A 27,980-nucleotide genomic window follows, 5' to 3' on the forward strand; every position below is an offset into this window, starting at 1 on the left:
TCAGCAAATACAATAAAATTATTTATTTAACCCATTAAAACCTGAGGCTTTATTTTCTTATTTTCAAAAACACGGGAAGAAGGTAATGAGCAACAAAAAGAAGAAAATGAGAGGTTAGAGAGGAATCTGTGAGGGTGCAAAGATTACCAAAAATGTGACAAAGTATAACCAAGAAAATACAAAGTGACAAATGATGTGTAAAAAATGCTTAAAAATGATAATACTGTTTAATAATTATGATAACCATGAATATAGTTTACTGGACATTTCCTTTAACTTTTTAAAAAATAATCTTCTACGTCTCCACACAGAAGAACTGAAGTGTCAGCTGATGTTTCTTCTGCCTGAAGTTTCAAATCTCAGAGCCGCATAATGAAGATCTGCTGAGGCCTGCGGAGAAAGCATCATCATCACCATCATCATCATCACCATCATCATCATCATCACCATCATCATCATCATCGTCATCATCGTCATCGTCATCATCATCATCATCATCATCATCGTCGTCATCGTCATCGTCATCGTCATCGTCATCATCACAGGTACGATAAGTCTTGTGTTTGTAGGTTCCACAGAGAATCTCTCTGCATCAGTTCACCCTTTAACACCTGGATCAACGTCCTCTGAAACTTGACAAAACTGGTTTGATTTCCTTTAAAAAAAAATGTAATGAATAATTTATCATGAAATGTCTCAAAAATTGCAGAAAAAACCCAAAACCAGAAACAAATAAAAGATAGTAACAGGTGAAGGAAATGATCTGAATATCAGCAGGGAGAGATTGATAAATATCAAAAAGAGAAAAATGTGCAGAAAACCATAATTCTCTGAATCTTTTTTTTTTTTGCACTTTTTTTTTCTTTTTTTTAATTACTTTTCAGTATTTTTCTTCTTTTTACTAATTTCGTACAATTTTTTTGGGGCCATTTCTTGTTAAATTGCTCGTTGCCTTCTCTCTAGGTTTTTGAGAGAACCTAAGCCAATTTGCTCAGGTTTCAAAGGGTTAATCACACAGTCGGCGCCTCATTCGGAGCTCCACAGGGATCCGCTGTCGGCCCGTTTTGTTTAAAATCTGTTCTCGTATTGTTCTGCGTAGACGCAGTTTTTCTGTCCTGATGTTACATCACAAACAGCAGAGAAACACAGAAAGTGAAAAAGAAACTGAATCCAGTAAATTCTGTCACCTCTTCACCGACGGCTGGCTGCCCGTCTGATTTTCTCTCTGTGAAAAAATGAAATATTATGAGGGCCATCAGCATTAACCCTTTAATCACAATGTAATTAAAGTCCGTACATAATGTTTGTTGTTGTTGTTGTTTGTTTTTTTGCAGTGTTTTGTTTTGTGTTGGATTTTCTCTTTTTTTTTTTCGTTAATTGCCGGCCGACATTTCTGTCTTTAAGAGGCTGAGTTTGAGACGACGCTGATGACAGTGGTTTCACATGAAACTAGAGGACCGGAGGAATCCAGCTGTACCAACCATGTTATGTTAGTTTCTCAGTAAGCAGAGTTAGTAACGCTAAAGATAAGCAACATTTTGGCGATGAAGAAACGGCACGGCCATTTCACACGGGTACTTTGACCTCTGACCTCAAGATATCTGAATGAAAATGTGCTCTGTGGGAACCCACGATTATCCCTTTACAGATTTGCCCACTTTATGCTCGCACCATGCAGTTTTATGCAGTCATTTGATTAAAAACAAGACAATTTGGTAAGAATTGCTTCACCTTGTCAGTACTGTTCATACAACAGATACTTCGATACTTCAAAACTCTTTTAAAATGCAAAATAATAGAATTAAAATATGAAAAAATGAATCAATTATTTGGCAGTCCTAACTTGCTGCTGTACTCACCGAGTCCTCTCTGTCGGCGTGACAACAGGAAGCTGAGCGTCGCCGTGACAACAAGCAGGACGACACACAGAGCGCCCACCGCGGAGATCAGAGGCAAACAGCCAGTGGACTTTCCTGCACACAAACACAGATACCAGATTTACTCAGAGGATGAAAACATTTTGATAGTTTTTGATGATCTCCTGAACTCCGCCTTCGACTGAAGTCCTGGTGCACTCTGGGAGTTCAGCCGGTGAAACCTGTGAATTTGTTTTCAAATGGTTTGGTTTTTATTGTTTCATCTGTAGAAGAGATCATCAGAGCCCTCAGGTGAGCCCACCTGTCCTGCTGCTGACAGTCTTCCTGATCTGCAGCTCTCCGTCGGTCAACACGCAGGACGCCTCGGCGCCGCGCGTCCACGTCTCCACAGGAACGTCAACCTGTACGCTGATGATGCCCGCCTCTCCGTGAGGGCGGATTCTGGGACCGAGCTCAGCCCCGTCCCCTTCCCAGTCCACCTCCCAGTCCACTGTGACCCGACCGGTGTCCTCCAGTCCAGACGCCAGACAGATCAACGGGACGGGGCGGAGGGGGGAGTCCACGCTGTCTGAAGGAACCAGGAGGTCGACCACGGGACTGTGGAGCCCCGACTCTAATGACATAAACACAGGAACTTTATTTAGCGTCAAAACAACAAGAAACCTGCTGTCACCGTTCTTTCATTCTCCCTTTTAGTAACAACAGAAAACGTTTGGAGGGAGTTTACTCAGATAAACAGACGACAATCGCTGGATTAATCTGAGTCTGAAGAAATCTCAGTCAAGTTCTGACATGTCAGACTTAACATGCAGAAGCAGCGTTTAGTTTTATGCACTGTATGCAACTGTCTAAAGACAAAACAAAAAAAAACCTGAGCCAGAAAGAGCCATCTTTAATTTATTTAATACATGATGGATAACATGTGTATACCCTGTTTCTTTCACTTTATGTTTTTTGTCTGTAAATACGTATTTTTATTTATTTTTTGCCTGTTTGCTTTTGTATAAAAATTTCTCTATTTCCTTTTTTAACATGTTTAAAATTGATCAAATCATATCAAATTGTTGGTCTTCAGCTGTGGTCTGCAGCCTGGTAGCTCAAATATTCTTTCTTCTGCTGCAGCGCCACCTGCTGACAAACTACAGTAACTGATGTTTTTACAGCACAGACAAACTTCACATATTCAGGCTCGAACCATCAGCACGTTTTCTCACCTGTGACCGTCACCGTGGCCCCGTCCCCGATCACCAGCATGGGCCCGTTGATGTAGACGCAGTAGTACCTGCCGGTGTCCTGCGGGGCGGCGCTGGAGATCTCCAGCAGACACAGAGTCCCGGTCCGAGCCGCAGACGCCATCTGACCGCTCACTCTGAGCCCGCCCACCTGCCCGACGTGCAGCCAAACCACGTGAGAGCACTGCCTGCCCATCTGACTGATGTCACAGCTGAGGCTGACCTTTGACCCCGGGGTCGCTGACACAGAGGGGGGGGACTGGACCAGCAGGGCCCCGGCTGTGGCTGCAAACACACACACTGAAGGTTAGTGACAGCAGGGTTAACCCTTTAAAACCTGCAGCAACATCACTTTTCTTGTGCTGCTTTCAGACGCCTTTGGCAAGTATTTAAACCTCTGAAACTTACTGGTGCGATTTCTTTCAAAAACATAAGAGAAAAAGTAAAGAGCAACTTTGTAAGAAATGTTTTTTAAAAATCAAAACATTTGGAGATTTAGAAAATTATTTTGAAAAAAAAACAAGAAAAATGTCAAGAGGAAAACTGTATTTTTCAATTATTTATCAACTCAAAACCCACATTTCTGAAAAAGCCCATAATACCGGACCCCAAATCTCACCTGTCGCATCCTTTATTAACTGTTTTTTTATTCAGTTTTTTTTTTTAAATTATTTGTATTTGTTCCTCTGTTTCAGGTAAGCGTCTCTCAGTGGTTTGTATTTTTTATTTTGTATTTGTATTTATTTAGTTTTTTCATATAATGTAACGTGTCTTTGAGTACTTAGAAAGCATTTAAGTCAAATCAGTTTTTTTTAATTAAATATTTACAATTTCCAAAATATAATAATTTTTAGAATTTTTTAAGAACTTTTCTTTCTTTTTTCTAAAGAAAAACATTATTAATCCTACACAGCAGTGTCAAAACAGCAGACGTACAGAAACATCCTCTACTACAGGTTATGCAAAGTGTTTTTAACAGACCTGATTAAGTCTTTTATCAAAAATGCAGTAATGTCATTTTTTTATGATCATATGAAATAATGAACAAATGCAGGCAGCATCTTACCACAGAGCGTGTTGAGACAGATCAGAGGAAGCAGCTTCATGCTGAGGACGAGCGGTCGACGTGATGGAGGAAAACGTGTGTCATCACATTATAAAGGTCACCGCAGCTTCACCGCCTCCAGAAACACGGCAACAGGAAGTGACATCACCACACATCAGGTCAAAAAAGTGATGAAACTGCAGAACAAAAATATGTCCTCACAACCACAATAAAAGTAAAGTATAAGTACACATGGAAACAAATTATTAGAGAAGATGTTTGATGGTCTTTGCCAACACTGTAAATCAAAAATAATTCCAGTTTACATGCCTCAGTGTCGAGTTCAGGATCCAGTTTAAACAGTTTCAAGAACAAATGTTTCATTAAAAAATCCTTTAAAATAATGTGAAAAAATTATTTGTAATAACATAATTTAATGAGGAAACAGTTTTGTTCATTATTAGGGTGTATATTGTGCTTTAAAACACTTCAAATGTCTTTTAAATAATGTGAAAAACTTAATTTGTAAGAGGAATCAACTTAAAAATGTGTGTTTATAATTATGGTAACAGTATATAATTGAAATTCCTTCTAAATGTGAAAAAAAATTGTTGGACTAATTTAATTTTTTACTAGTAATAAACTTAAAAACGTGTGTTTGTAATTATGGTAGCAGTATATAACACTTTAAAATATCTTTTAAATAATGCTGAAAAACGTAATTTTTATGACAAATCAAGTTAAAAATGAGGGTTCATGATTATGGTGAAAAAATATTTAATCACCATAATTATGAGCACACAATGTTTAATGTAATTCCTCTTTAATTACCATATTTATAAACGCGTGTTTTAGGTTAATTACTCATAAAAATAAAGTTGGTCCAATATTTTTTTTCACATTATTTGAAAGGAATTTTAAAACATGAAAGCTGAAGTGAAAATGACAGATGGCAGCCCGTCTGCATCCGCAATCTTCATCAATTAAAAGTACAAAAGTTTTACCATCAAAACACAGAATACTAAAAGTAAAAGTACTCCTTATGCACAATAATGTATATTATTATTATTATTATTTTATTATTATTATTATTATTATTATTATTATTATTATTGATGCGTTAATGCATTGATCACTGAAAGGCTGCAGCTGGTAAAGGCAGAGTTCATTTTAAGGTAATTAAAATCAGTAAAATCAGGTAATTTTCTAATTTCCTGCTGTTTTTTGGGTTGATGGCTCGTTGCCTTCTCCCCATGTTTTTGAAAGAAATCATGCCATTTTGCTCATTTTTTTTATTAAAGTTTTCATCAGATTGAAGAGGAAACACTGAATACTAATATACATTTAATTAGATTATGAATGTTTCTGTATAAAATAAGCGTTAATTACAAAACATCAGCGTTTTAGTTTGAGTCCTGCTGATAAAAGTACATTTAGTAGTTCTGGTTGTCATGGTGATAAGTCATGTGGATGGGGACTCCAGACTGTGGGTCGTCATAGTGATGCGCCGGGTGGTCGGGGTCTATGTAACCATCGTCGCCCGTGAAGGCGTTGTTAAACTCTCCGTACTCCATGGCGATTTCGGGCTCATCCACAAAATCGTCATCTTTTTCCAGAGCCGGATCCACGCCAAGAAAACGGTACAGGTACACCGTGATGATGATCACGACCACCTGCAGAGAGACGGACAACGTGTTGGGCAGGTGTGAGCGCGTGAAAGCTCCGGTGTGGGATTTAGGAGGATCATTAGTCTTTTTTTCTTTCGTGTATAATCACCTGAAAATCAGAATCGTTGTGTTTTCGTGTCCTTACAATGAGACGTTTCTATATCTGCATAGCGAGCAGGTCCTCGTCTGCAGAAATCGCCATGTTGCGCCATCATGTTTCTACAGCAGCCCAGAGCGGACAAACCAAACACGAGCTCGAGACATTCCCATATTGACTTGTAAATGTGTGCGTTCGCTGTTTCTGTTTTATGAATGTCGATCATAGAGCGCCTGGGATGAGGTTTTTCAGGCAGAAGCTAACGTCACCATGGTTGCCTCGTCAAAAAGCCTGCGGGATTTTTCCATTGGATTCTGCATTTTTGCAGAATATAAGATCTGTGGCTGCAGAGCAGCTTCAGAGACTCAACTCATCCTTCAACCACGAAAAATGTAGCAGGACTGAGGACTAATCGTAATGTAATTCTTTTAAAACTGTTTAAAAAATGACTTATAATTTTAACTTGTACAAATGTTCAAGATACTGACGCATTAGCATCAGGCGAACCCACTATTTTGATTTTTGAAGCCTAAATGTAATCGGCTGTGGTCAAAAAACTAACTTTAGGCTAAAGACAAACTACACCACGGTCGCATTATTTAACATCTGCGAGTTAACCCTTGTTAAGGGCCTGTTAACCCTCAGTCGTCTCATTTAGCCGCATTTTTAAGACACATAAAAGCTTCGCAGTTAACTGTGAAGTATTTACTGACATATTTTATATCCCAGAACAAAATGTGAAAGTCTCTCCCCAAAATAACCGATTTCAGTTAAAAAGACCTCTGAGACTAAGTTTATGTGGTTTAAAAGCTCATTAAAAAAATAAAATTAAATAAAATTAAAAAAATTAAAGATTAAATAACATAAATAACAGTTTGAAAAAACAGTTATAAGGGGCAGAATTAAAAAAGTATTGAAGTATTGAAAATAATTTCAAAAGTAAGAAGAATAAAAATATGATATGATAAAACATTCGGAAAAAGCAGAAAAAAAAAGAATTTCGTAAAGGTCGGGGAAAGTTTTGGAGGGAGAGACCTCTGCAGATAATTCGGGGAAAAGTTTCAGCTGGTTGAAAAGTGTAATCCGCTCGATGCCTCTAAATCTCGTCCTCATAGTGCCCCCCAGAGGCCGCTGAGCTCACTACAGTGCAGCGATTAACCCTCTGAAACCCAGAGCCTCGTCAGCTTTCTTGTGCTGCGATCAGACGGCTTTTTAACGCCTTTGAAAACTGAACAAACGGATTCATTTTGAAAACATGGAGGAAAAAAAGCAATGACTCGGCGAGAAATGTCCCGTCAACAGCAATAAAATTTAAAATGAATAAAAGGTGGAAAGAAAAAAAAACCTGAACATGAAGAGAGCGAGAGAGAAAAAAATTCAGAGAAAATTAACACAAAAACAAAATCCAGAAAATGAATTCTTATATTATGAATTAATTACTTTTTTATTTTAACTTTTTTTTTATAAAACTATATTTTTAACAATAATTTTATATTTTTTTAATAAATAAAATAAATACATATTTCCTCGTTATTTTCAGGACCTTTTCAGGCCACGTTCTGATTTGTTTTGGGCTTTTTTTTTTTATCTTCAGGTCATTTTTGTTGAACTTTTTTACAATTTTTTGGGGGCCATGTCTTGTTAAGTGGCTTGTTGCTTCCTCTCTAGGTTTTTAAAAGAAATAAAACAACTTGCTGAGGTTTTAAAGGGTTAAAAGAAAAAAGGAAGAAAGAAACATCATGCAGTCATTAAAATGTGTCTTTTCTATTGATTTTATTACCTCGATTAACAGGCCGCTGACGTCCATGCTGACGATGAACAGAGTGTTTTTCTGCAGCCAATCATTGATTTTGGTTTTGCAGCCCTGAAAAAAAACACAAACAACTTCCATTAAAATTTACGTTTCAATTCTGATTATTGATAATAGTAATTATTGTTATTTACTAGTGCTGTCCGTGTTAAAGCGTTAATCGTGGAGCGATTACGGTCCATAATTGCGTTTATTTGCACCAACATTCTTGTCTTTCAGTGGCTTTAATGCTGAAGTGAAAATAAAAGTGTCACCAGAGGAATCTGGTGGTACTGTTCACGCCATCATGCATCTCAGGATCGGCCATAATAGCCACTAAAGTTAGGCCAAATTTTGGCGATGGAAAAATGGCATGGCCGTTTCACAGCGGCAGATATCTGACTGAAAACGGGTTTAGCTGGTCTCAGGAGTCGCCCTTTCACAGACGGGCCCTCTTTACGCTCGTCCCGTGCAGTTTTTCACCATCATTTGATTTAAAATCAAGATAATCTGGTAAGAACTGCTTCACCTTGTCAACAAAGCTGCTCTGAAATGCAAAAAAACTGACTTAAAAAGTGATTTAAAAAGCGGGATTAACTATTAAAGTTCTGCGATTACTTGCGATTTAAAAAATGATGTGACAGCCGTATTTCTTACATAACATATAAAAGCATTAAACTAATGTATAAATTAATTAAAAAAATCTCCACCAGGCTGCGTCCCGGCGCCGTCGCAGCTGACAACGGCCCCAAGACGAGTCTTTTACTTCCTGCTGCCGTGTTTCAGGAGATAGAAATGCGTTAAAAAAACTGCCAGTAGAGGCGAGTACCTCCTCAAACGTGCCGTTTGCTCGGCCGTACAGCGGGGCGGTGAAGTTCTGCAGCTCGGAGCACCAGGGCGAGTTCCCGCTGCGTTTAAACGATCTGAAACAGGAACAAGGAAGTACGTCTGGCTCCGTCAAGTTCAGAGTCCGGATGTAAGAGTTCTTGAGCCAATCAGCAGGCCCCGTCCGACCACAGCACTCGTCCTGTCGACCGAAAAACAAACGTTCACGTTATCAACGTTATTCAGTCAGCAGAACCGAACCAGAAACGCAGGACTGACTCACGTATGTCTGTATTTTGTCCATCAGTCTGTCCTGACTGTCGCTGTCCATCAGTCTGTTGTTACCGCTGCCGTCTCCGTACTGACGGATGATCTGATCCGTGGACTGATCCAGAGTCTGCCCGATCTGGTCACACGTTTACATCACATGATTTACATCATTTATTAGAGAAACCGTCCAGCTGCAGTTTGTGTTATCTATTCTTTATTGCAAACTATCATTTTATTTTTATAAAAATTCAACAGTTACGACCTCAGTTTCCAAATGCATCCTGAGTGTTGTCAAAAGAAAAGGTGATTTTTTAAAAACTTAAAAACGTGATTTATATCCGAAAATGTTGAATGAGCTTTGTTGTCAAGAAATGGCCAGATCAGTCTACCGTCTGTCGTTAAAAAGAGAGAAAAAGAGAAGACAAAACAAAACCAAAAACACGATAGTTTATCGGTTAAACTTTGAATATCTTCTCTTTCCTCTTTACTGAAGTCGATTGTAAATTGGTCAAAAAGCGTCCCAACATTTTTGGAGTTGTGGTTGTATTTAAGTGCTGCATCTAAAAATATTTTTATAATCAGTTACTCTGCTTATTATAATATAAATTAAACCTTTGATACCTAAGAAAAATGGCTATATTTTTTTTAAAAAAAGCAAGAAATTAATAGATTAAGAATTCTTTTTTTAAGGAAAAATGTTCATGAAACAATGATAATAATTGCATATTTAAATCATGTTACAAAATTATATGGACTTATTTGAATTTCTATTTCTTCTCATTTCTATTTGTTTGTTTGCTTGTTTGTTTGTTAAAAAATGACCTGGGAAAAGTGCTTAAAAAGTAGAATAATAATAATAAAAAATTTGTAATATTATTTAAATATGTAATTATGATAATCATCAATCTATTTTTTCCTAGCTGTTTTCTCTAATTCCCCTGGACATTTTCCCTAGCTTTTTAAAAATATTTTTTTAATCTATTAATTTCTTGCAATTTGTGGAACATTTCTTATTGAGATGTTCATTGCCTTTTTTTTCATGTTTTTGAAAGAAATCAAATCATTTTTTCTCAGACTTCAAAGGTTTAAAAACTTGTGAAAGGCTCCAGGTTTCAAAGAGTTATTTATTTAGTTGTTTGCTTTGTAAAAGTTACTAAAAAAAAGATTTAAATAATTTAACCACTAACATGATCTCCCAGAGCCGCTCACGTTGTCTTTATGAAGGTTTCTCTGCCCACCAAAATAAAAGCCCTGATTACCTTTTCTCTGCTTATGAGCAGCAGCAGCGTGATGAAGAGCTGACCCAGGAACACGATGATGATGAAGCCCAGAAACTGAGGAGGACGAGCACAGTTCAGTCACAGCGTGAGTGTTAAAAATGACTCTTTATGGTCAATAAAACAACATATCTGTTACATCTAGTTTTATGACATGATGAGTTTTTATGTGCAACTTTGGCTGGCGTCAGAGTTAGTTTGGTTTCCGGTAACTGTCACAGGAGTAATTATGACGTAGATGTCATAAAGTGATCATTAAGATGAACCCACGTGACCTGAAGGCAGCAGCAGCCTCACTCCCGGACATACACGTGTAAATGTATCCGTACTGGCTCATTTATTAATGCAACCTGCGCCTTTGAGAATGTACTTTTTTAGCTTTCTATATATATTTTTGTGAATGTGGTTTAACCTCCAGGTATCCATTCACTGGAAGCATTTTTGGGGGTACATTTACGTTTGTTATCACACACACAGTGGGATTTTTCAGCTCTGTTTTATATGTTGCAGTGTGTCAACTAGTTAATGGGTGGATTGTTGCACTCGGGGAGTGTGATTGGTTGCTGACTTACAGCTAATCTCCTCTTTAGACGGCTTCTGTTTTGGCATAAATTATTTGCCCGATGAAGGTCTATTACGGAAACGTCGCAAATAAACGTGATATTCCAAGTTATGATAAAAAAGTTGCACTAAAACGTCTCTCATGTTAGTCCAGTTTCAAGTTTCAAGTTTCAGTTGTATATGTAACATCATCATTCATATAATAATATATATATATATCATATCATATAAAAATATCTTGATATTATATTATTTTTTTCCTCCTCCTCATCATCATCATCATCATCATCATCATTATTATTATTATTAATAATAATAATGATAATAATAATATTAATAATAATAATAATAATAATAATAATTTAAAAAATAGAGAAAAATGCCAAGAAAACTATAATATCAATAATAATAAGGTAACAATAGTATTAGTAATAATAATAATAAGAATTATTATATAACCATCCATCCTAAGCATGGTGAAATCTGTGCTGTTGTATATTTGAGGACGGTGCTGCTTCATCCCACCATGTGCATTTGTCGACATCACGGTAAACCATGAGCAGAAGCAGCTGCTGCAGACGGATACCTAAAGGTCACGAGTAGACTCAGAAGGTCACCATGTGACGAGATGAGAACGAGTTGGTAGATGTGCGTTTTGCGACAGTGGCGTTGCACTCACAGATCATCAGCGGGCGCCAAAGTGCTGCTTAAAGAGTGTTTAAAGTGATCACAGAACAGAGGTTACATCAGAGGTTAAATCAGAGGTTACATCAGAGGTTACATCAGAGGTTAAATCAGAGGTTAAATCAGAGGTTACATCAGAGGTTACATCAGAGGTTAAATCAGAGGTTAAATCAGAGGTTAAATCAGAGGTTAAATCAGAGGTTACAGGTGAAACTCACCACCAGCAGCAGGACTCGCTTCCCCTTTTCAGCTCCGATACATCCAACTATGCTGAGCATGACCACCAGTCCACTTATCAGCACAAGCCCCACCCCCACCATCTGCCACTCCTCTGTACACACACACACACACACACACAGAAATTGAATTCATAATATTGATTATCTTGTTCTAAATCGACATTACTTTTTGTTTGTAGCAGTAAAGTCTCTGGTACTAAACTGTTGAACTTGCAGTCAGCTTTGTAATTCAGCGTGCTTAACCCAGTGATTCTCAGCTTACAGCCGCAGGGCCAAATCTGGCCCCTGACAGGGTGCCGGGTGGCCCCGAACCCTTTTCTACTTCACAATTTTTTTCAAAAAGTGACTCACGCTGTGAAATGTTTTTGTACTTTTAGTATTCATCGGGTGCCAAAGTGCATTAAAACAGCATCAAAATAGAGCTTGTTCATTCACCCCCCCACACACACACACACACGTCCCAACAGGTCCTAGCTAAGACCCAAATGTCCTAAAATCAAAAAAAGGAGCAAAAATCATAGAAACATCCTAAAATCCTAGAAATGTCCTAAATTCCCAGAAACTTGTTAAAAACGTAAAAATGTTCTAAAATCCAAGAAACGTCCTAGGTTCCTAAAAATGTCCTAAAGTCCGAGTAATGTCCAGAAATCCCAGCGCTGTCCTAAAATACTAGAAACATTCTAAAATTCTAGAAACGTGTTAAATCCCAGAAATGTCCTAAAATGCTAGAAATGTCCTTAAGTCTAAGAAACCTGTTCAAATCCTAAACATGTGCAAAAAATCTTAAAAGTCATAAAATCCAAGAAACTTCCTGAATTTCTAGAAACGTGTTAAGAAATGTCATTGAATCCGAGAAACGTGCTAAAATCCTAAATTCCTAGAAATATCTGAAATTCAAGAAACGTCCTAAAGTCTGAGAAACGCGTGGGGCTGCTGCGACTGGCCGAACTGATCCTTTAACTGTGCGCTCCGGCAGCTTTACCTGACGGGAGGACGTGCAGGAGGGTGACTTTGACGAACACCATCAGGACTCCGAGGATACATAAACCCACACCTGTGAGCTGCAGACAGAGGTCAAAGGTCACATCACTGAACACAACATGTTTTTGATATTTCTATGACGAGGTGGATTTACAGATTTTAGAGACGCGTGACTCTGACCGAAGGATAAACAAGAAGTTTTCTAGTTTTATCGTCTGACGACTCCAATAATAAATAAAAATTAGTTTTCATCATTTTGTTTTTTGTTCTGTCGGCAGCTTGTTTGACGATTAGATTCAGATTTTTCATATCATCATTTCTGTCTAACATGTTTTGTTCGGTCGGGTTTTCCTGCCGAGAAACAATACTTCATTCAGCTGGTAACAAACGTAACGTCATTATGTTTAAATGATCAGCCCGACTCTGACGGTTCTCTCTCAGAGGAGAGCTGATCATAAAGTCGATATGTGTGTATAATCAATGCAGTGATTGATTTTATCACATGTATCACTGAAATTCAGAGGGTCCTCACCAGGAAATGAAAGGTGCAGAACTTGAAGCCGAACTCCAGCAGCGCGATCTTCACCTCCAGCCTCATCTCTCCTCCCTCAGAGACCACGACCAGCAGACTCAGAGGTTCAGGTTCTGAGAAACCACAGAGGGTTCAGGTTCTAGTTCAGGTTCTGTAGAACCACAGCAGGTTCTTCAGTCGCATTCTCCAGCAGAACGTTTCAGCCTCTGTCTGTTGTTCAGCTGCAGCGACACCTTTTTAGCTCAGAGTCCACTTCCTTATAGTCTCTAAACATTAAACTGACCCTTTTGTCCTTTGACTCTCAGCAGGCGAAACCAAACCAGGAAGAAAGACACAGAGCGAAGATCAACGGGCCGGAAATGTTTATGACTTTGACCAAAACTTCAGGTCAGTGAAGCTGCTGAGATTGTCTACAGATGGATTCAGGCGCAGTTATGGCAGAGGATTAGGGCCATGTTAAAGAAGACATCAGTATTGAGAGAATTAAGTCGTAATTTTGAGAAAAAAGTCAGAATATTATGAGGAAAAAGTAGTAATATTGTGAGAACAAAGTCATAGTTTCACAGGACAAAAAGGTTGTAATTTTCTGAAAATAAAGCCATAATGTTATCAGCCACATACAGTCGACCAACCGCATGATACTTGGGATGGTGGTTGCTAAGGAGGCTGCCTGTGCGCTCGTCCTTTTTAGACTTTGCTGGCAATATGTTTATTTCCGTAACATAATATCCCCTTTTTTAAAAAAAAAAAAATACAACTTTATTCTTGTAAAATTACAACTTCTTTCTTGGAAAATTATGACTTATTTCTTTTGAAATTACGACTGTTTTTCTCACAAAACTACAACTTTATTCTAATAATATACAAGTTTATTCTCATAATATTATGACTTAATTCTCAAAAAAAGAATGGGGATCCTTCATTGGCAAGCTAGTATCAAGCTAGTAGTAAGCAAGTATTTGAGGTTGTTTTATGCACTCTGGCATCTTATGGATACTAAAAGTACAAAAACAATTTTCCGTGTGAATCACATTATTTTTATTGTGAATTAGAGAAAGGTTGGGGGGCCACCCGGCACCCTTTCATGGATTAGACTTGGTCTGCGGGCCTTAAGTTGAGTATCGCTGGTTTGCATGCTTCAGCGTATTTGCTGCAGGTCCCTGGAGGGTCCTCAGACCTCAGGTTGGGACCCTCTGCTGCCGTTAATGAGAAACACAAACAGTCGTGTAATCTTTCAGATTCACAGTGAGTCTCTTACAGTCTCACAGAGGTCAAAGGTCACAGCCCGACCTCGTTCCCACACACCTTCATCAGCAGCTTTTACTGCTCGGCACATGGCCAATCAGCTTCAGACGTCTGTCCTGGTTACCCTAGCAACCCTTCGTCCTGTTTTGTTCATGTTGAGCTGATTTCTGGTTTAACATTGTGACATCATCACGTCGCCCGTGACTTTGTGACATCATCACGTCGCCCGTGACTTTGTGACATCATCAGTCAGTGAGATTTACACAGACTGACGAAAGAAAATCGTGCTCTCTGATTGGCTGTCAGGCATCTGCTACAGTCGTAACCGTAGCGCCTGGACTGATAATTCAGTCTCTGTTAGCAGTTCAGTGCCTCAAGGAAGGTCCTTGAGAAAATTCAAGGGTCCCTGGAATAGTATTTGTCAGAACATCGATGACCTCTTATTTTAGGTGACCTGAGTGCTTCACTCCTGTACGCTGTTGTGTGTTTGTCTTTGGCCGCGTTTTTCCTTAAAAGGAAAAAAAACTTTAAAAAACTTAAAACCTGGTAAACAAATAATTTAAAGGGTTAAACGATCATAGAAAATGAATGTTATAAATGTTGGAAATATATTAACCCTTTGAAACCTAAGCAACTTGTCCTGATTTCAATCAGCAATGAAAGACGAAATTACCCAAAAGTTAGAAAAAACTTCGTAAAAAGCACAAAAAAAATGTGCCTGAAAATTACTTTTAAAAAAAATAAACTTAAAAAAAAACAAAAATAAAAAACAGATAGTTTTTAAAAAGTGCATAAAAACTATAAGAATTCTGTAACCCAATTTTAAATATGTAATTATAACAATTATAAACATAGTTTTCATTACAAAGTTTTTGTAAAATATTTTCTTTGAACATCTGAAAAAAAAAACTAACTCTGTAAATCTACTAATTTCTTGCAATTGGTGAATAATTTATTGTAAAGTTGCGAGCTGCTTTCTTCGCATGTATTTAAAGGAGCAGCAACAATTTTCTCAGAGTTCAAAGGTCTGAATACCTGTGAAAAGTGATTTCGCTTCAGGTTTCAAAGGGTTAATTTACCTTATTTAAGATGAACGCAGTGTTTTAGTCTCGTACCTTGTTGCTGTGTTTGTCTTGTTGTGTTCGGCCTCTCTGCTTTGAACTGCATGAATGTTAAATGTTAAATATCATATAATAGTTTAAATATATAGTGTGTGTGCAAAGAAACCTGAGTCTCTCTCACACACACACACACACACACACACACACACACACAGTTTCTCAGCAGGAGGAATTCCTGACAGGCAGGTCAATCCATCATACCCCCTCTGTGTGCCCCCGCGCTGCCCTGTGGCATGCTGGGAGTTGTCACTGGGAACAGTGGGAGTCTAAATCTCTGTTAATGTCCTGCTGGCAGTTAAACCCTCAGTCTGACCTGTCAGGCTGACCCCTGACTGGATCCCTGTATGTTGTTTCCTTAGCGACAGTTGCTCCTGCTTTACATGTAAAACCACATACAGTAAATCAAATAGACTGAATCACCATGAGTGTGTTTACACTGGAAAACCTGTTTATGATCAGGTTTTATATATGTTTGAGCATGTAAACACCATATTCCATTAATGACAAACCCCAGTGTTCAAACCAGTGCACCGGGGTCCCGCAGATCCCGAAAACCCTTAAAATCCATTGAATTCATTTATCTTAAAATAAGGCCTTAATTGGTATTAAAATGTCTTAAATCGATCTTTCAAAAGTCTTGAAATGCAAAGACATTGAAAGTAGGATTTTTTGAATTGCTTTTTTTCTGACATTGCTTTGTAAAGTCTTAAAATAATTGGAAACATCTATTAAAAAAAACAAAAAAAAACTGTAGTAACCAATCCTTTTTCTTAAACTCTTCATGATGGTTATTAACGCAGTGGAATAACTCCACGAACAGAGGCAGACACACAAAATCAGTTATAAAAATCACCAATAAATGATAGGTATTTCACAAAATTCCAGATCTAACTTTTCAGGTGGATCAAAAATGTAATGTTTTAGGATACAATAAACACTTGGGGGAAAATCTTCTTAAATCTATGCTTAAAAAAAAAGGTTCATGGTTTGTTGCTTTTGTTTTTTTGTTCTGTTTTTTTTATTTTATTTTACAGATTTTATTGTAAAATTAGTCTTAAATTTCATCCTGAGTGGCATTAAAAAGTATTTAAAAGTATTAAATTGCATTTGCCTTAAGCTGTAGGATCCTTGGAGTACACTTAAAGAAACCAGTGGATACAGAGAATGAATAATGAAGAAGATGAAGAATGAATAACCAAATTTCACAACATCCCAAATATGATAGAGCTGGGATTAGCGCATTAACACGTTGTTCATGTACATGTAAGCGCACTCTGTTTATTTTCAATAACTTCTGGGTCCAGAGCCCACACGCCACGTCCATAACAAACAAACGGTGCTGGGAAAACATTACATTAAAGGAATAGTTCACCCAAAATGAAAATTCAATCATTATCTTCTGGCCTTCATACTGATGGAAAGTCGGGTTAAGTTTTAAAATCTGCAAAACACTGCTGGAGGTTCATGGGGAAAAGGCTTTGCACTCATCTCCCAAACAACTGAAGCAAATAGAAACCAGGATTAAACATTAACAAACACAAAATAAAAACACAAACTGTTTCCATACTGCTCATCTGAAGTAATCAAGTGTCCTGAAGCCCCGACGTGCCTCACTGACGTCATGTTTTTAGCCTCGCAGACACTGAAGTTTCTGGTCTACCACCTCTGTTGGTGAGCTTGTAAAGTAAAGCAGAGAAAATATTCAATTAAAGCAAAACATTACACTGATATAGATTTTTTTTTAGGCAGTTTAAATACATTTTACCTTGCATAGCTGATGTACTGTTAGATTTATCAAACACCACAGCAAAGCAACAAGATGAAATAAACACAACAGAGACGTGGGATCGGTCTGCCCAGCATGTTTATATATCTTTAAATGCTACAGTTGCGGCTGAGAATGATAACAGGTACAAACATGTTTGCTGATTTTCACATATCTCCACAGCTCAAATGCCAGCTGTGAATCCAGAAATGACTGCTGTTGTTAGAGCGCCATCACAGTGATTCAGTCTATGAAATGACAATCAACATTTGATATTTAAGCAGAAAATAAAACATAATCAGAATAATAATAACAATAAGGAATAATAAGTATTTTGGCTTTGGCTGAACCGAGCCCTCTGATTGGTGAATGCATCCTGCAGACAAAGCTCAGGGCAAAAAGGGGAACTTTCTGAAGTATAAAACCTTGACTTATTTAAAAGGTTATTAAAAGCTAAAATAAACTGATAAAAAGTTGGGAGGTTGTGACCATCAGGACAAACTGTTTACACCAACATTTGGTGTATTTTTTCATACAGTACATCAAAATATGTGTGTGTGTGTGTATTTATGATGCATTTAATTTTTAACACATTGACATTTTGATTAAAGAAAGTACAGACGACACACGTGTCGCAGTCGTGCTGGTGGTAGTCTGGCTGTAACTCAAACGTCTTCGGTTTCACTGCCGTCAGTAAAAAGGAAACACACACACACACACACACACAGTTGGCATGTCAGGATTTGTCCTGTTGAAGTTTCACTTTCTTCATGATAGTTTCTTTTAACCCTTTAAACTCCACATGTTCTCTTGTTCTAGAGGCTCCAGATATCCTTCACTGAGAAGGTTCTAGGGGTTCTGTAGGATATCTTTGGGTTCTTTAGGTGGATGAACTTGGTCAGGGTTAGACAGCGTTCTCCTCCATGTTTAAAACACCAAATGATTTGTGAAGAACTCTGTTTATGTATACTGTAAATGTGTTCAGTATATGTATTTGTGTGTGTGTGTGTGTGTGTCTGTGTCTGTGTCTGTGTCTGTGTGTGGGGGTGTATTTTTCATGTGTATATATGTTTGTAATAATGCATGTGTGTGTGTGTGTGTGTGTGTGTGTACAAATCTGTATAAAGATATACGTGCATGTTTTTATATTTCCATTTTATAAAATTGTATATTTGTTATATTTATGTTTATTGCATTTCTTCATTGAAGTATTTGATGGTAACACTGACTTTATTTTTCTTTTTAAACACAAGTTCTGGGTTCTGGTTCTGGTTCTGGGTTCTGGTTCTGGTTCTGGGTTCTGGTTCTGGGTTCTGGTCCTGGTTCTGGGTTCTCTCCTCTCACATAAGTTTGAATAAATCCGAACAACATGAGGTTCAGTTTGTTAAAGGGTTAATCTAAGTGGGCGGCAGTGTGTGTGAGGACACACCCACTGCTGTCTGTCTCTGTCTCAGTCAGGTTGTGTCTCTCGTCCAGGATGAACGTGATGCTGTCTCTGTGTCTCTGGCTCGCTGTGATGATGTCGTCCTGCTGTGGTGAGTCACCTCACACCTGATCACGGTCATTGATCCTGGGTTTCCTGGACCCGGTCTTACTTTAGTTACATTACAGTCATTTACTCTGACTACATCTGGTTATCAGGCCATCACCAGTGTCACTGTAATCACATTCCTCACCGATAAAGTTATTATATCACTTTACTAACTACACACAGCAGTAAAAGTACTGCGTTACATCACTCCTTACTTTAGTTTTGTAACTCAGAAGCTTAATAAAAGGATATTTTCAACAACTTTAAATAACAAACTCATCTTTTCTCTGAAACAGAAAACGACACAGCGGTCTGAGATTTAATGATCCCTTCAGAGTTCTAGTTCAGTGAAGATGCTTGAGATGTTTCAGGTGGTTCAATGAGCTTTAAAAGGTTCTATTAGAGGGTTCTAGCTGTCAGTGAAGAGGTGCTTAAGATGTTTTAGGTTGTTCTAGTGATCATCATGATTGTTTTAAAGGTCCCTGCGGAGGGTTCTTGGTTAGAAAAGAGGTTCTAGAAATGTTTCAGATGGTTCTAGTGGACGTTACGAAGGTTTTAAAGTCCCATAAGAGGGTTCTAGCTGTCAGTAAAGAGGTTCGAGAGATTTTTTGGGTTTTACTGGTGATAAGCAAAAAGGTTTCAAAGGTTCCTGCGAAGGGTTCTTGGTCAGAGAAGAGGTTCTAGAGATGATTCATATGGTTCTAGTGGTCATTAAGAGGTTTTAAAGTCTCATTAGAGGGTTCTAGATGTCAGCGAAGAGGTTCTAGAGATGTTTTAGGTGGTTCTAGTGATCATCATGAATGTTTTAAATGTCTCTGGAGAGGGTTTCAGATCAGTGAGGAGGTTTATAGAAATGTTTTACGTGGTTGTAGTTGTCATAAGAAGCTTTTAAAAGTCCACTGACGCGGTTGTAGGCCAGTGAGGATGCTAAAGATCTCTTAGGGGGTTCTAATGGTCATCAAGAAGCCTTTAAGTTTTTGTTTAGATGGTTCTTCATCCATGACAAGGTTCTTAAGATGCTTTAGGTGATTCGTGTGGTCATCAAGAAGCTAAAGTCAATTGGTGGGTTCTAGAGGCTATTAAAAAGGTTCTAGAGATGTTGTAGGTGGTTGTAGTGATCCCTGTGAAGGTTTTAAGGTTTTGAAAGAGTTGAGGGTCTGTGACGGGGTTCTCGAGATGTTTGATGGGGTTCTAGTGGTCATTACAAAGTTACAAAGTCCCATGAGAGGGTTTTAGATCTGTGGGGAGGTTCTAGAGATTTTTTAGGAGGTTCTAGTGATCATCAGAAAGATTTAAAAGATATCTTGAGAGGGCGAGGATACCAGATGTATCAAATGGTCATCAAAAACGTTTTAAAGGTCTCTAGTGATTTCTAGGGATCCTTAAAAGGGTTTAGAAGGTCCGTTGAGAGGGTTCCAGATCAGTGAACAGGCTCTAGAGATGTTTTAGGGGGGTTAAATGGACATCAGGGAGGTTTAAAGGTCCTTTCAGAGTTTCTAGGGATCCCTAAAAGGGATCTACAGGCCAGTTAGGAAATTTTAGAGATGTGTTAGGTTCTAGTGGTCATTAATAAGGTTTTCAAGGTCCCTTAGGGGGCTCTAGGGATACACAAGAGAAGTCTAAAGGTCACTGAGGAGGTTCTAAAGATGTTTTGATAAAGATTTTTAACATTTCTTGAGAGGGTTCTAGGTCAGTGGAGAGGGTCCAGAGATGTTTTCGGTGGTTGGTGTTTTCGTCAAAAAGGTTTTAAAGGTCCCGTGAGAAGGTTCTAGGTCTTTGAGGGGGTTCTTGAGATGTTTTAGGTGGTTGTAGTGATCATTATGGAGGTTTTAAAAGTTCCTTGAGAGGGTTCTGGGTCAGTGACAAGGCTTTAGAGATGATTTAGGTGGTTGTAGTAAAGAAGCTTTTAAAAGTCCCTTGAGTGGGTTCTAGAGATCTCTTAGGTGGTTCGAAGGATCATCGTAAAGGTTTTACAGGTCCGTTAAGAGGTTCTACGGATATTTTAGGAGATTTTGTGGTCATCATAAAGGTTTTAAAGGCCCTTTAGGCGTTTGAAGGTGTCTTGAATTGGGTTCTAGAGGGCAGTGAGGAAGTTCTAGAGATGGTCATCAAGAAGAGGTTAAAGGTCCCTTGAGAAGGTTGTAGGACAGCAAAGAGGTTCTAGAGATTTGTAATTTATTTATTTAGAAAAAGGGACAGTGTACATGAATCCACATTGAAATAAATGTAAATGCACCCGATTCATCTTTTTCTTGATTTTCTATTGACAGACTGAAATAAAAGAACATTATTAACGACTTCCGTCACATTTCAGACAGACGGGATCGTTTCAGCTCATTTATGTCAAATCAACGTGCGGATAGAAACAATCCATCAGTCAGGGCTTTTTTTCTGCCGTACAAACGATTTATTTCCCTTCAGGCCGTAAGAGTGAAAACTTCTTTTCTTCACGTTTATTTGAAGTTCATTCTCCTCAGAACAGAAGTAGAAGCAGAAATGAAAGATGAAGTTGTTGAACATTTTGTCATTGTGGTTTATTGATGCTTTGTGCTGGTGACATGAATCAAACAAGAGGAACAAAGACAGACATCACATGTTGACTCTGAAACAAACCATCTTCATTCAACTCGCTGAAAAAAAAGACTGGAAACAAGCAAACTGTTAGCCTAGCTTAGCACAAAGACTGGAAACAAGAGGAAACTGTTAGCCTAGCTTAGCACAAAGACTGGAAACAAGAGGAAACTGTTAGCCTAGCTTAGCACAAAGACTGGAAACAAGAGGAAACTGTTAGCCTAGCTTAGCACAAAGACTGAAACAGGCAAACTGTTACCCTAACTTAGCACAAAGACTGAAACAAGCAAACTGTTAGCCTAGCTTAGCACAAAGACTGGAAACAAGAGGAAACTGTTAGCCTAGCTTAGCACAAAGACTGGAAACAAGAGGAAACTGTTAGCCTAGCTTAGCACAAAGACTGGAAACAAGCAAACTGTTAGCCTAGCTTAGCACAAAGACTGAAACAAGCAAACTGTTAGCCTAGCTTAGCACAAAGACTGAAACAAGCAAACTGTTACCCTAACTTAGAACAAAGACTGAAACAAGCAAACTGTTAGCCTAGCTTAGCACAAAGACTGAAACAAGCAAACTGTTAGCCTAGCTTAGCACAAAGACTGGAAACAAGAGGAAACTGTTAGCCTAGCTTAGCACAAAGACTGAAACAAGCAAACTGTTAGCCTAGCTTAACATGAAAACTAAAAGAAGGGGAAAACCGTTAGCCTAGTTTTGCACAAAGACTTTTTGTGATCAAATCAGTAACAAAGTCTCAGTAACAAAAATGTGAAACTGAAGTCGTGTTTGTTTTGCCTCTGCAGATTCTTTCTGTGTTTGATTGTGAAACTTTATCGGTTGAATGAGCTCTGACAGGATACGCTGTCACTCTTCTTCCTTGTTTTTCTTCAGTCTGTGACCAAAATATCCAAACATCACAGAGACAAAAACCTGCTGAAACAAGAGTCTCCGTGTTCCTGACTGAGCTCTGCAGTTCAGCATTAATGATTCACGGAAACACTCACACGTCTCTGTCAGTCTCTGTCCCACACAATAACAAAACAAGAGATTTCAACATCTTTACCTCAGACTGGAAGACGTTGGACACAGAGGCCAGACACTTCTCTTTTTCGACTTTTTTCTCTTTTATCTGAAACATAAAGTTTGAAGTCGCACAGTTTAACTTTAAACCTATTTACACTTTTTTTAGATTTAGGTCACAAACTTTTGTAAACGTCCAGTTGGACTGATTCGATTTTGTTGTGTCTGTCTTATTCTCTTAAATGCAATATCTCAGTGAGGCCTCGAGGACTTTCATAGATTTGGCCCAAACGTCCACTTAGACTCAACAATGAACTGATTAGATTTTGATGAAAAATCAAGATTATTGTGACCTTAAAAATAATAAAAAAATTAATAATTCATTGGTTATCTTTTGACAAAATTTCACACAAATGTCAAACAGAATATGGTGACGAGGTGATGAATTTTTATGTCCCAAAGGTCAGCTTTGGTGTGATATCACATGTTCTGCAAAAACACGTTTCTGGCCGTTTCAGTGTCGTATCTCAGGAACAGAAGTGGAGACGTTTGTTCAGACACTGAATTAATGACATTACTGCTTGTGTCCATTTTAAAACTCTGTTGATCTGCTGTGCTGCTAATTATTCATTTATTTTACAGTGAACCTGCTGATATATAAATCATAAAACTGCTGAATGTTTACAATAGTTCCAATTTTGCCAAATATTCAGAGGTTTAACATGGTTGTAGTTTACACGGACAAACGGAGAGGTCCGAGGACACAGTGTGAGGAACGAATCTGTGTGTTGTGAAAAGAGAAAACAATATATATTTTAGTGTTTAGAAAGTAAAGCAGGACCGATTTTAGTCTTTGTGCTGCTGATTCAGACAGCGCTCTTTGCTCAGAGTCCCTGAGTTCAGACTGCAGGCGAGTCTCGACAGGTTTCCGCCCGTCTGTTTCCGTCCTGACTTTCTGTAGCTCAGAGTCAGAAACAGCTCCAGGTGTTTGTGTTCACAGGTGAGAGCTGAAGCCAGATTTGTGTCACACAACTGACAGGAAGCGTTCAATCATCAAATATGCTGCTGCGGGTTATTAAAGCCGATGATGATGATGGTGAAGATTAGCGTCACTGATTATCTGTCTTTGCTTTTTTTGTTTTGTTTGGTAACAGGTGAACCTGCTGAGATTTTATCTGCCGTCACCGTCACGCTCTCTGCTGCGGACTCATTCAAGGCGTCAACGTGAAATAACATAATAAATATCAGAGTGTCAGACGTCTGTAGGATCGTTTAAAAAACACAAAAATAGATGTGCATTTTTATATTACATATTTCTATTGTCTATTTCATAGTTTAATTTAAATGTTTATTCTTCCGTTTTTTATTTTACAGTTCAGGATTTGAAATGAAACTTTTCACACGTGCTGGAAGAAAAACTCAAACATTTTTCTTCATTCAAAGTAATATAGTATTTAAAGTATGAAAAGCAAAAGTATTTAACATTTTACATTATCAATTTGATCCATTTTTTAAAGTGATTTTATTATCTCTTAATTTTATTTCTGTGTAAAACTCTCGTTTATAATAATAATAATTGATTTTAATCATATTACAGCTTTATTCCTGAAATATCACCGTTTTTCCTGTAGTGTCTATAAAAACTTATAAATAAAGTAAGATGAAGCGTTTTCAGAGGCGATTTTGATATTTTCGATATTCTTCTTTATTTCCCGCCGCAGGAAGCACAGGAGGCCACGAAGAAGAAATAACCACCGCCGACTACGACTACCGAACAGAGACGGCGACACCAGACTACGACTACACCGCCACCTTCGACTATTTCTACGGTGAGAGAGGAGGACCAACACTGTGCAGTAACTGTAGCACTGTGAGTACAGACAGTAGTATAATCGCAGTACGTGTGGTACTAACGGCAGTACTTGTGTGTTGCAGTGACGGGGTTTTATCCAGCTGAAGTCCACAACAAGGTGAGAAATGTTCAAATGTTTTATTATTGGACCAGTTCACATGTTTTCAGTTTCAGTTACATTATATTTGCTTCAAACCGACACCGTAAAAGGCCATATGAGAAAATTCTCTGACCTTTATTATTTTTATTTTATGTTATTTATTTTTTGTGTAAAGTTGGTAGAAATTGTTTAATCAGGTTTAATCATTAAGTTCAACATGTTTTTCATTAAGACAGAGTTACTCAAAATGTACTCTATCAAACAGTGGACGAGGACGTTAAATAACTTTAAAGTTCGACAAAGATACTTAAACATTTTGGGCTCAGATCCTTTACTGCAGTAAAAGTAAACGCTGTTGTATAAAAATACTGTTCAAAGTGAAGTTTCACTGTGAAACGACAGCGGAGACATTCTGCAGATCAGAAGAAAGAATAAAGTCGTCCTTTAATCAAAGAGAAGAAATCTGTGACCTTTGACTTCATCACGAATCCTCATCAATCTGCTCATGACGCGTCTGATTGGTCACGGCAGCGCTCGCTGTCCTCGGCGAAATAAAGCGAGCACTGTTCACGTCCGCAGACGCCCGAGGGGGGACAGAAAGTCCATCGGCAACATCAATCACAAAATAAAAAGACGTCAGTCGGAAAAAATGTGATTTACTCCAACACTGACGGGTCTCTGTTTTACCGTGAACTTGAACGCAGCTTTGTCTCCACAAGGCCAAAAGTATGTGGACAGTTGTTTTTTTTATGTGAGACTGTGACCTCTGTGACCCCGCTCAGGCCTCGTGGGTCGGCGGGTGCGGCCCGGTTCTCCTGCTGGGATTGGCCGTCCAACAGATCTGGAGCTGATGAGGACGGAGCCAAAGACCACCTGCAGACAGGTGAGAGCCAATCAAATTCATTCTGAGTCTGCAAGATAATAAATCAGCCTCAAAGTGTCGAGAGCACCTTAAATTATTAATTTTACAGCTGTTTACAGTAATATATGAGTATTATAGGAGTGTTACAGTTATTAAAAAGAAAAGCGATCGAGGGGTCGTTCACATGGCAACGCCTCTTGCATGAAACGATAAACTTTTGTTGCGGTTTGGCAGTTCGTTCACACGACAACGGCATTATGGGGGCCTGAAAATGCAAACTTCTGAAACCAGGTTCCAGAGTGTAATATTTTTAACCTTTTGATCGTCTGAGAGTACCAAGAAAAACGCTTTATGAGTCCTGTTATTATTATTGTTGTTGTTGTTGCTGTTGTTGTTGCTGTTGTTGTTGTTGTTGTTGTTGTTGTTGTTGTTGTTGTTGCTGTTGTTGTTGTTGTTGTTGCTGTTGTTGTTGTTGTTGTTGTTGTTGTTGTTGTTGTTGTTGTTGTTGCTGTTGTTGTTGTTGTTGTTGTTGTTGTTGTTGTTGTTGTTGTTGTTGTTGTTGTTGTTGTTGCTGTTGTTGTTGTTGTTGTTGCTGTTGTTGTTGTTGTTGTTGTTGCTGTTGTTGTTGCTGTTGTTGTTGTTGTTGTTGTTGTTGTTGTTGTTGTTGTTGTTGTTGCTGTTGTTGTTGTTGTTGCTGTTGTTGTTGTTGTTGTTGCTGTTGTTGTTGTTGTTGTTGCTGTTGTTGTTGTTGTTGTTGTTGTTGTTGTTGTTGTTGCTGTTGTTGTAAGTAACTGTACAGTGCTCCCGCTTTGGTTCATTCACAAACGTGACTGTTTTTTATCATTTGTTTTGTCTTTATTTTTACTGTTATTTTTCAGTAGTTGCAGATTTGTTTGTTATTTAATCTTTTTCACCAATTTTAACTGATTTTATTGCCATTTTTTAACTTTTGACAGCGATTGGTGCTAATTATTTGTTTTTATTGAGCATATTTATTGCTACCACATGTTGTTGGCCCTTTGAGCCCGCTGACTGAGTCCAGAGCGCTGCAGTAAAAGAATAAATGATGGTTTGACTCACATTTAGTGTCTGAAATATGAGATTTAATGTTTCCATGTCGACTGCAGAGAGCTTTATCTGTGATTTATGTTCAGTCCTCCACCCAGATGAGTCCTAAAGAGTAAAAGTGTTTTTCTCCTGTGCAGAGACTCATCGGGAGTTTGACCTTCGACCTCCAGGTGAAAGGTGAGAGCAGCTGTTTATCTTTATGTGCTTTATTATACAGTTTTATGTGTTTGCTTCACTGACACAGTTAAAGAGACTCTGACAGGAAACACTTCACCACACAAACGACCTTCTGTATCTCAACTCCTCAGCGAGCGTTACCTCCAACATCTGAAGAAACGCCGTTTTTTCTCATGAGTCCGTTAACATCAGTGGCGGATGAAGCGCCTGAAAGTCAATAAAAAAGAAAAAATTTAGATTTAAATTTAGAACATGACATGTGTGAAAGTCTGAAAGTATCTGATATTCATTGTACTTAAGTGTCAAAATTATATTAAATGTACTTAATAAAAATAATTTTAAAAATAAAATAAATGGGGTTTTTTTTACATTAAAATAATTATAGTACTTTAGTAATTCTTTTGTATAATACATAATAATTCCATGTTCAAACATTTTACTTTATCTACACAACAACTGTCAGGATTCATTGTTTCATTATCATGTTTCAGTTTATAGGATTTTAATTATTTATTATTATTATTATTATTATTATTATTATCATTATTATTAAAAAATCAAAATGTGATCAAACATAAAGCAGTTGTGAGGGTATTTTTGTGATTTTTTTTTTGTATTAGTTAGTTAGTTTATTTTGACCTTTTCAGTCAAACATCAGGAACCTGCTGCATCTCTGACATCACTTCCTGTCTGACTCTGTCCTATCAAATTAAAAGAAAAAAATTACCCAAAACAATCAGAAAAAAAGGTTTCTTTGTTATCATGGAAATTAAAGCTGAATTTGAAGTTAAAAGTGAAACATGATCACTAACCTCCTATCTCTCCTCCTGTGTCTCCTCCTCCTGTGTCTCCTCCTCCTGTGGCTCCTCCTCCTGTGTCTCCTCCTCCTGTGGCTCCTCCTCCTGTGTCTTATCCTTCTGTTTCTCCTCCTCCTGTCTCCTCCTTCTGTCTCTCCTCCTGTGTCTCCTCCTCCTGTGTTTCCTCCTGTCTCTTGTCCTTTTGCAGGCTGCAGATCAATAACTGATGACAGACTGAGGATCATCACTAACTTGTTGACGTCACTTCCTGCCCGCTAACCTTCAGAGCGTCTGATTTCCGATCAGACGGTGTTACCATGACGACACATTAACCACTTTCAGATTGATGTTTTTATATTGTAATAAATGACTTCTCACAGTCAGTCTGCTGATTATTGATTGATCGACACTAACTGATCAGTGGATTATTTTTGGACTCTCTGCTGGACTGATCAATAATCACCGATAATCACCTTCAGGGACAGAAAGAGATACATCAGCTTTAAGCTTCATCATATTTTTATTATCGATGAGGATAAGGAAGTGTTAATCGTCTCTTAGCTCACCTGACGTTACAGCTCAGCCGTCACGCACCGTCACACGCCTCTCGTCCACGAGTAGATGCACGCTTCCTTCTGCGCGGTGATACACTTTTTGTTTAATGTCTGTGCGTTCGTTGATATTTTCTGCGTGGATAAGCTTCTCCTCAGGTGGCAGTGCGGGTTAGTGTGGCAGGTGAAGCACATAAGGTGCACAGGTGATCACGGTGGCGATATTGTGTTGGCGTCCTGTACGCTGATT

The 27,980-nt window shown here is 38.2% G+C and overlaps 2 protein-coding genes and 1 long non-coding RNA gene across 4 annotated transcripts; 1 reads left to right on the plus strand and 2 right to left on the minus strand.

Annotated features, from left to right (window-relative positions):
- Positions 1 to 18: 18 nt before the first annotated feature.
- On the minus strand, positions 19 to 5,070 carry LOC148188345 (uncharacterized). 2 transcript variants are annotated; one of them, XM_088084778.1, is made up of 6 exons: positions 4,176 to 5,070; positions 3,092 to 3,394; positions 2,179 to 2,490; positions 1,860 to 1,973; positions 1,188 to 1,225; positions 19 to 390 (listed from the first exon to the last, which is right to left on the minus strand). In XM_088084778.1, exons 1-6 carry the CDS (start codon positions 4,213 to 4,215, stop codon positions 325 to 327), a joined length of 873 nt encoding a protein of 290 aa, XP_087940904.1. In that variant the 5' UTR covers positions 4,216 to 5,070; the 3' UTR covers positions 19 to 324. The 2 variants fall into 2 exon arrangements, with proteins under 2 accessions (XP_087940904.1, XP_087940905.1); XM_088084779.1 differs by lacking the exon at positions 1,188 to 1,225.
- On the plus strand, positions 3,295 to 27,558 carry LOC121964163 (uncharacterized). The gene is made up of 9 exons (XR_015778024.1): positions 3,295 to 3,415; positions 10,083 to 10,167; positions 13,382 to 13,463; positions 18,684 to 18,742; positions 24,045 to 24,152; positions 24,259 to 24,293; positions 25,058 to 25,158; positions 26,343 to 26,382; positions 27,388 to 27,558. It is a non-coding gene; the product is annotated as an uncharacterized LOC121964163 (long non-coding RNA).
- On the minus strand, positions 5,432 to 13,316 carry LOC121945694 (leukocyte antigen CD37-like). The gene is made up of 8 exons (XM_088084777.1): positions 13,077 to 13,316; positions 12,546 to 12,624; positions 11,543 to 11,655; positions 10,062 to 10,136; positions 8,816 to 8,938; positions 8,537 to 8,734; positions 7,699 to 7,782; positions 5,432 to 5,827 (listed from the first exon to the last, which is right to left on the minus strand). The coding sequence occupies exons 1-8, from the start codon at positions 13,140 to 13,142 to the stop codon at positions 5,588 to 5,590; spliced, it is 978 nt and encodes a 325-aa protein (XP_087940903.1). The 5' UTR covers positions 13,143 to 13,316; the 3' UTR covers positions 5,432 to 5,587.
- Positions 27,559 to 27,980: the final 422 nt, after the last annotated feature.

The sequence above is a fragment of the Plectropomus leopardus genome, chromosome 11 (genome assembly GCF_026936395.1).
Source record: "Plectropomus leopardus strain MGB_pleo_1.0 chromosome 11, ASM2693639v1, whole genome shotgun sequence".
Lineage (NCBI taxonomy): Eukaryota > Metazoa > Chordata > Actinopteri > Perciformes > Serranidae > Plectropomus > Plectropomus leopardus.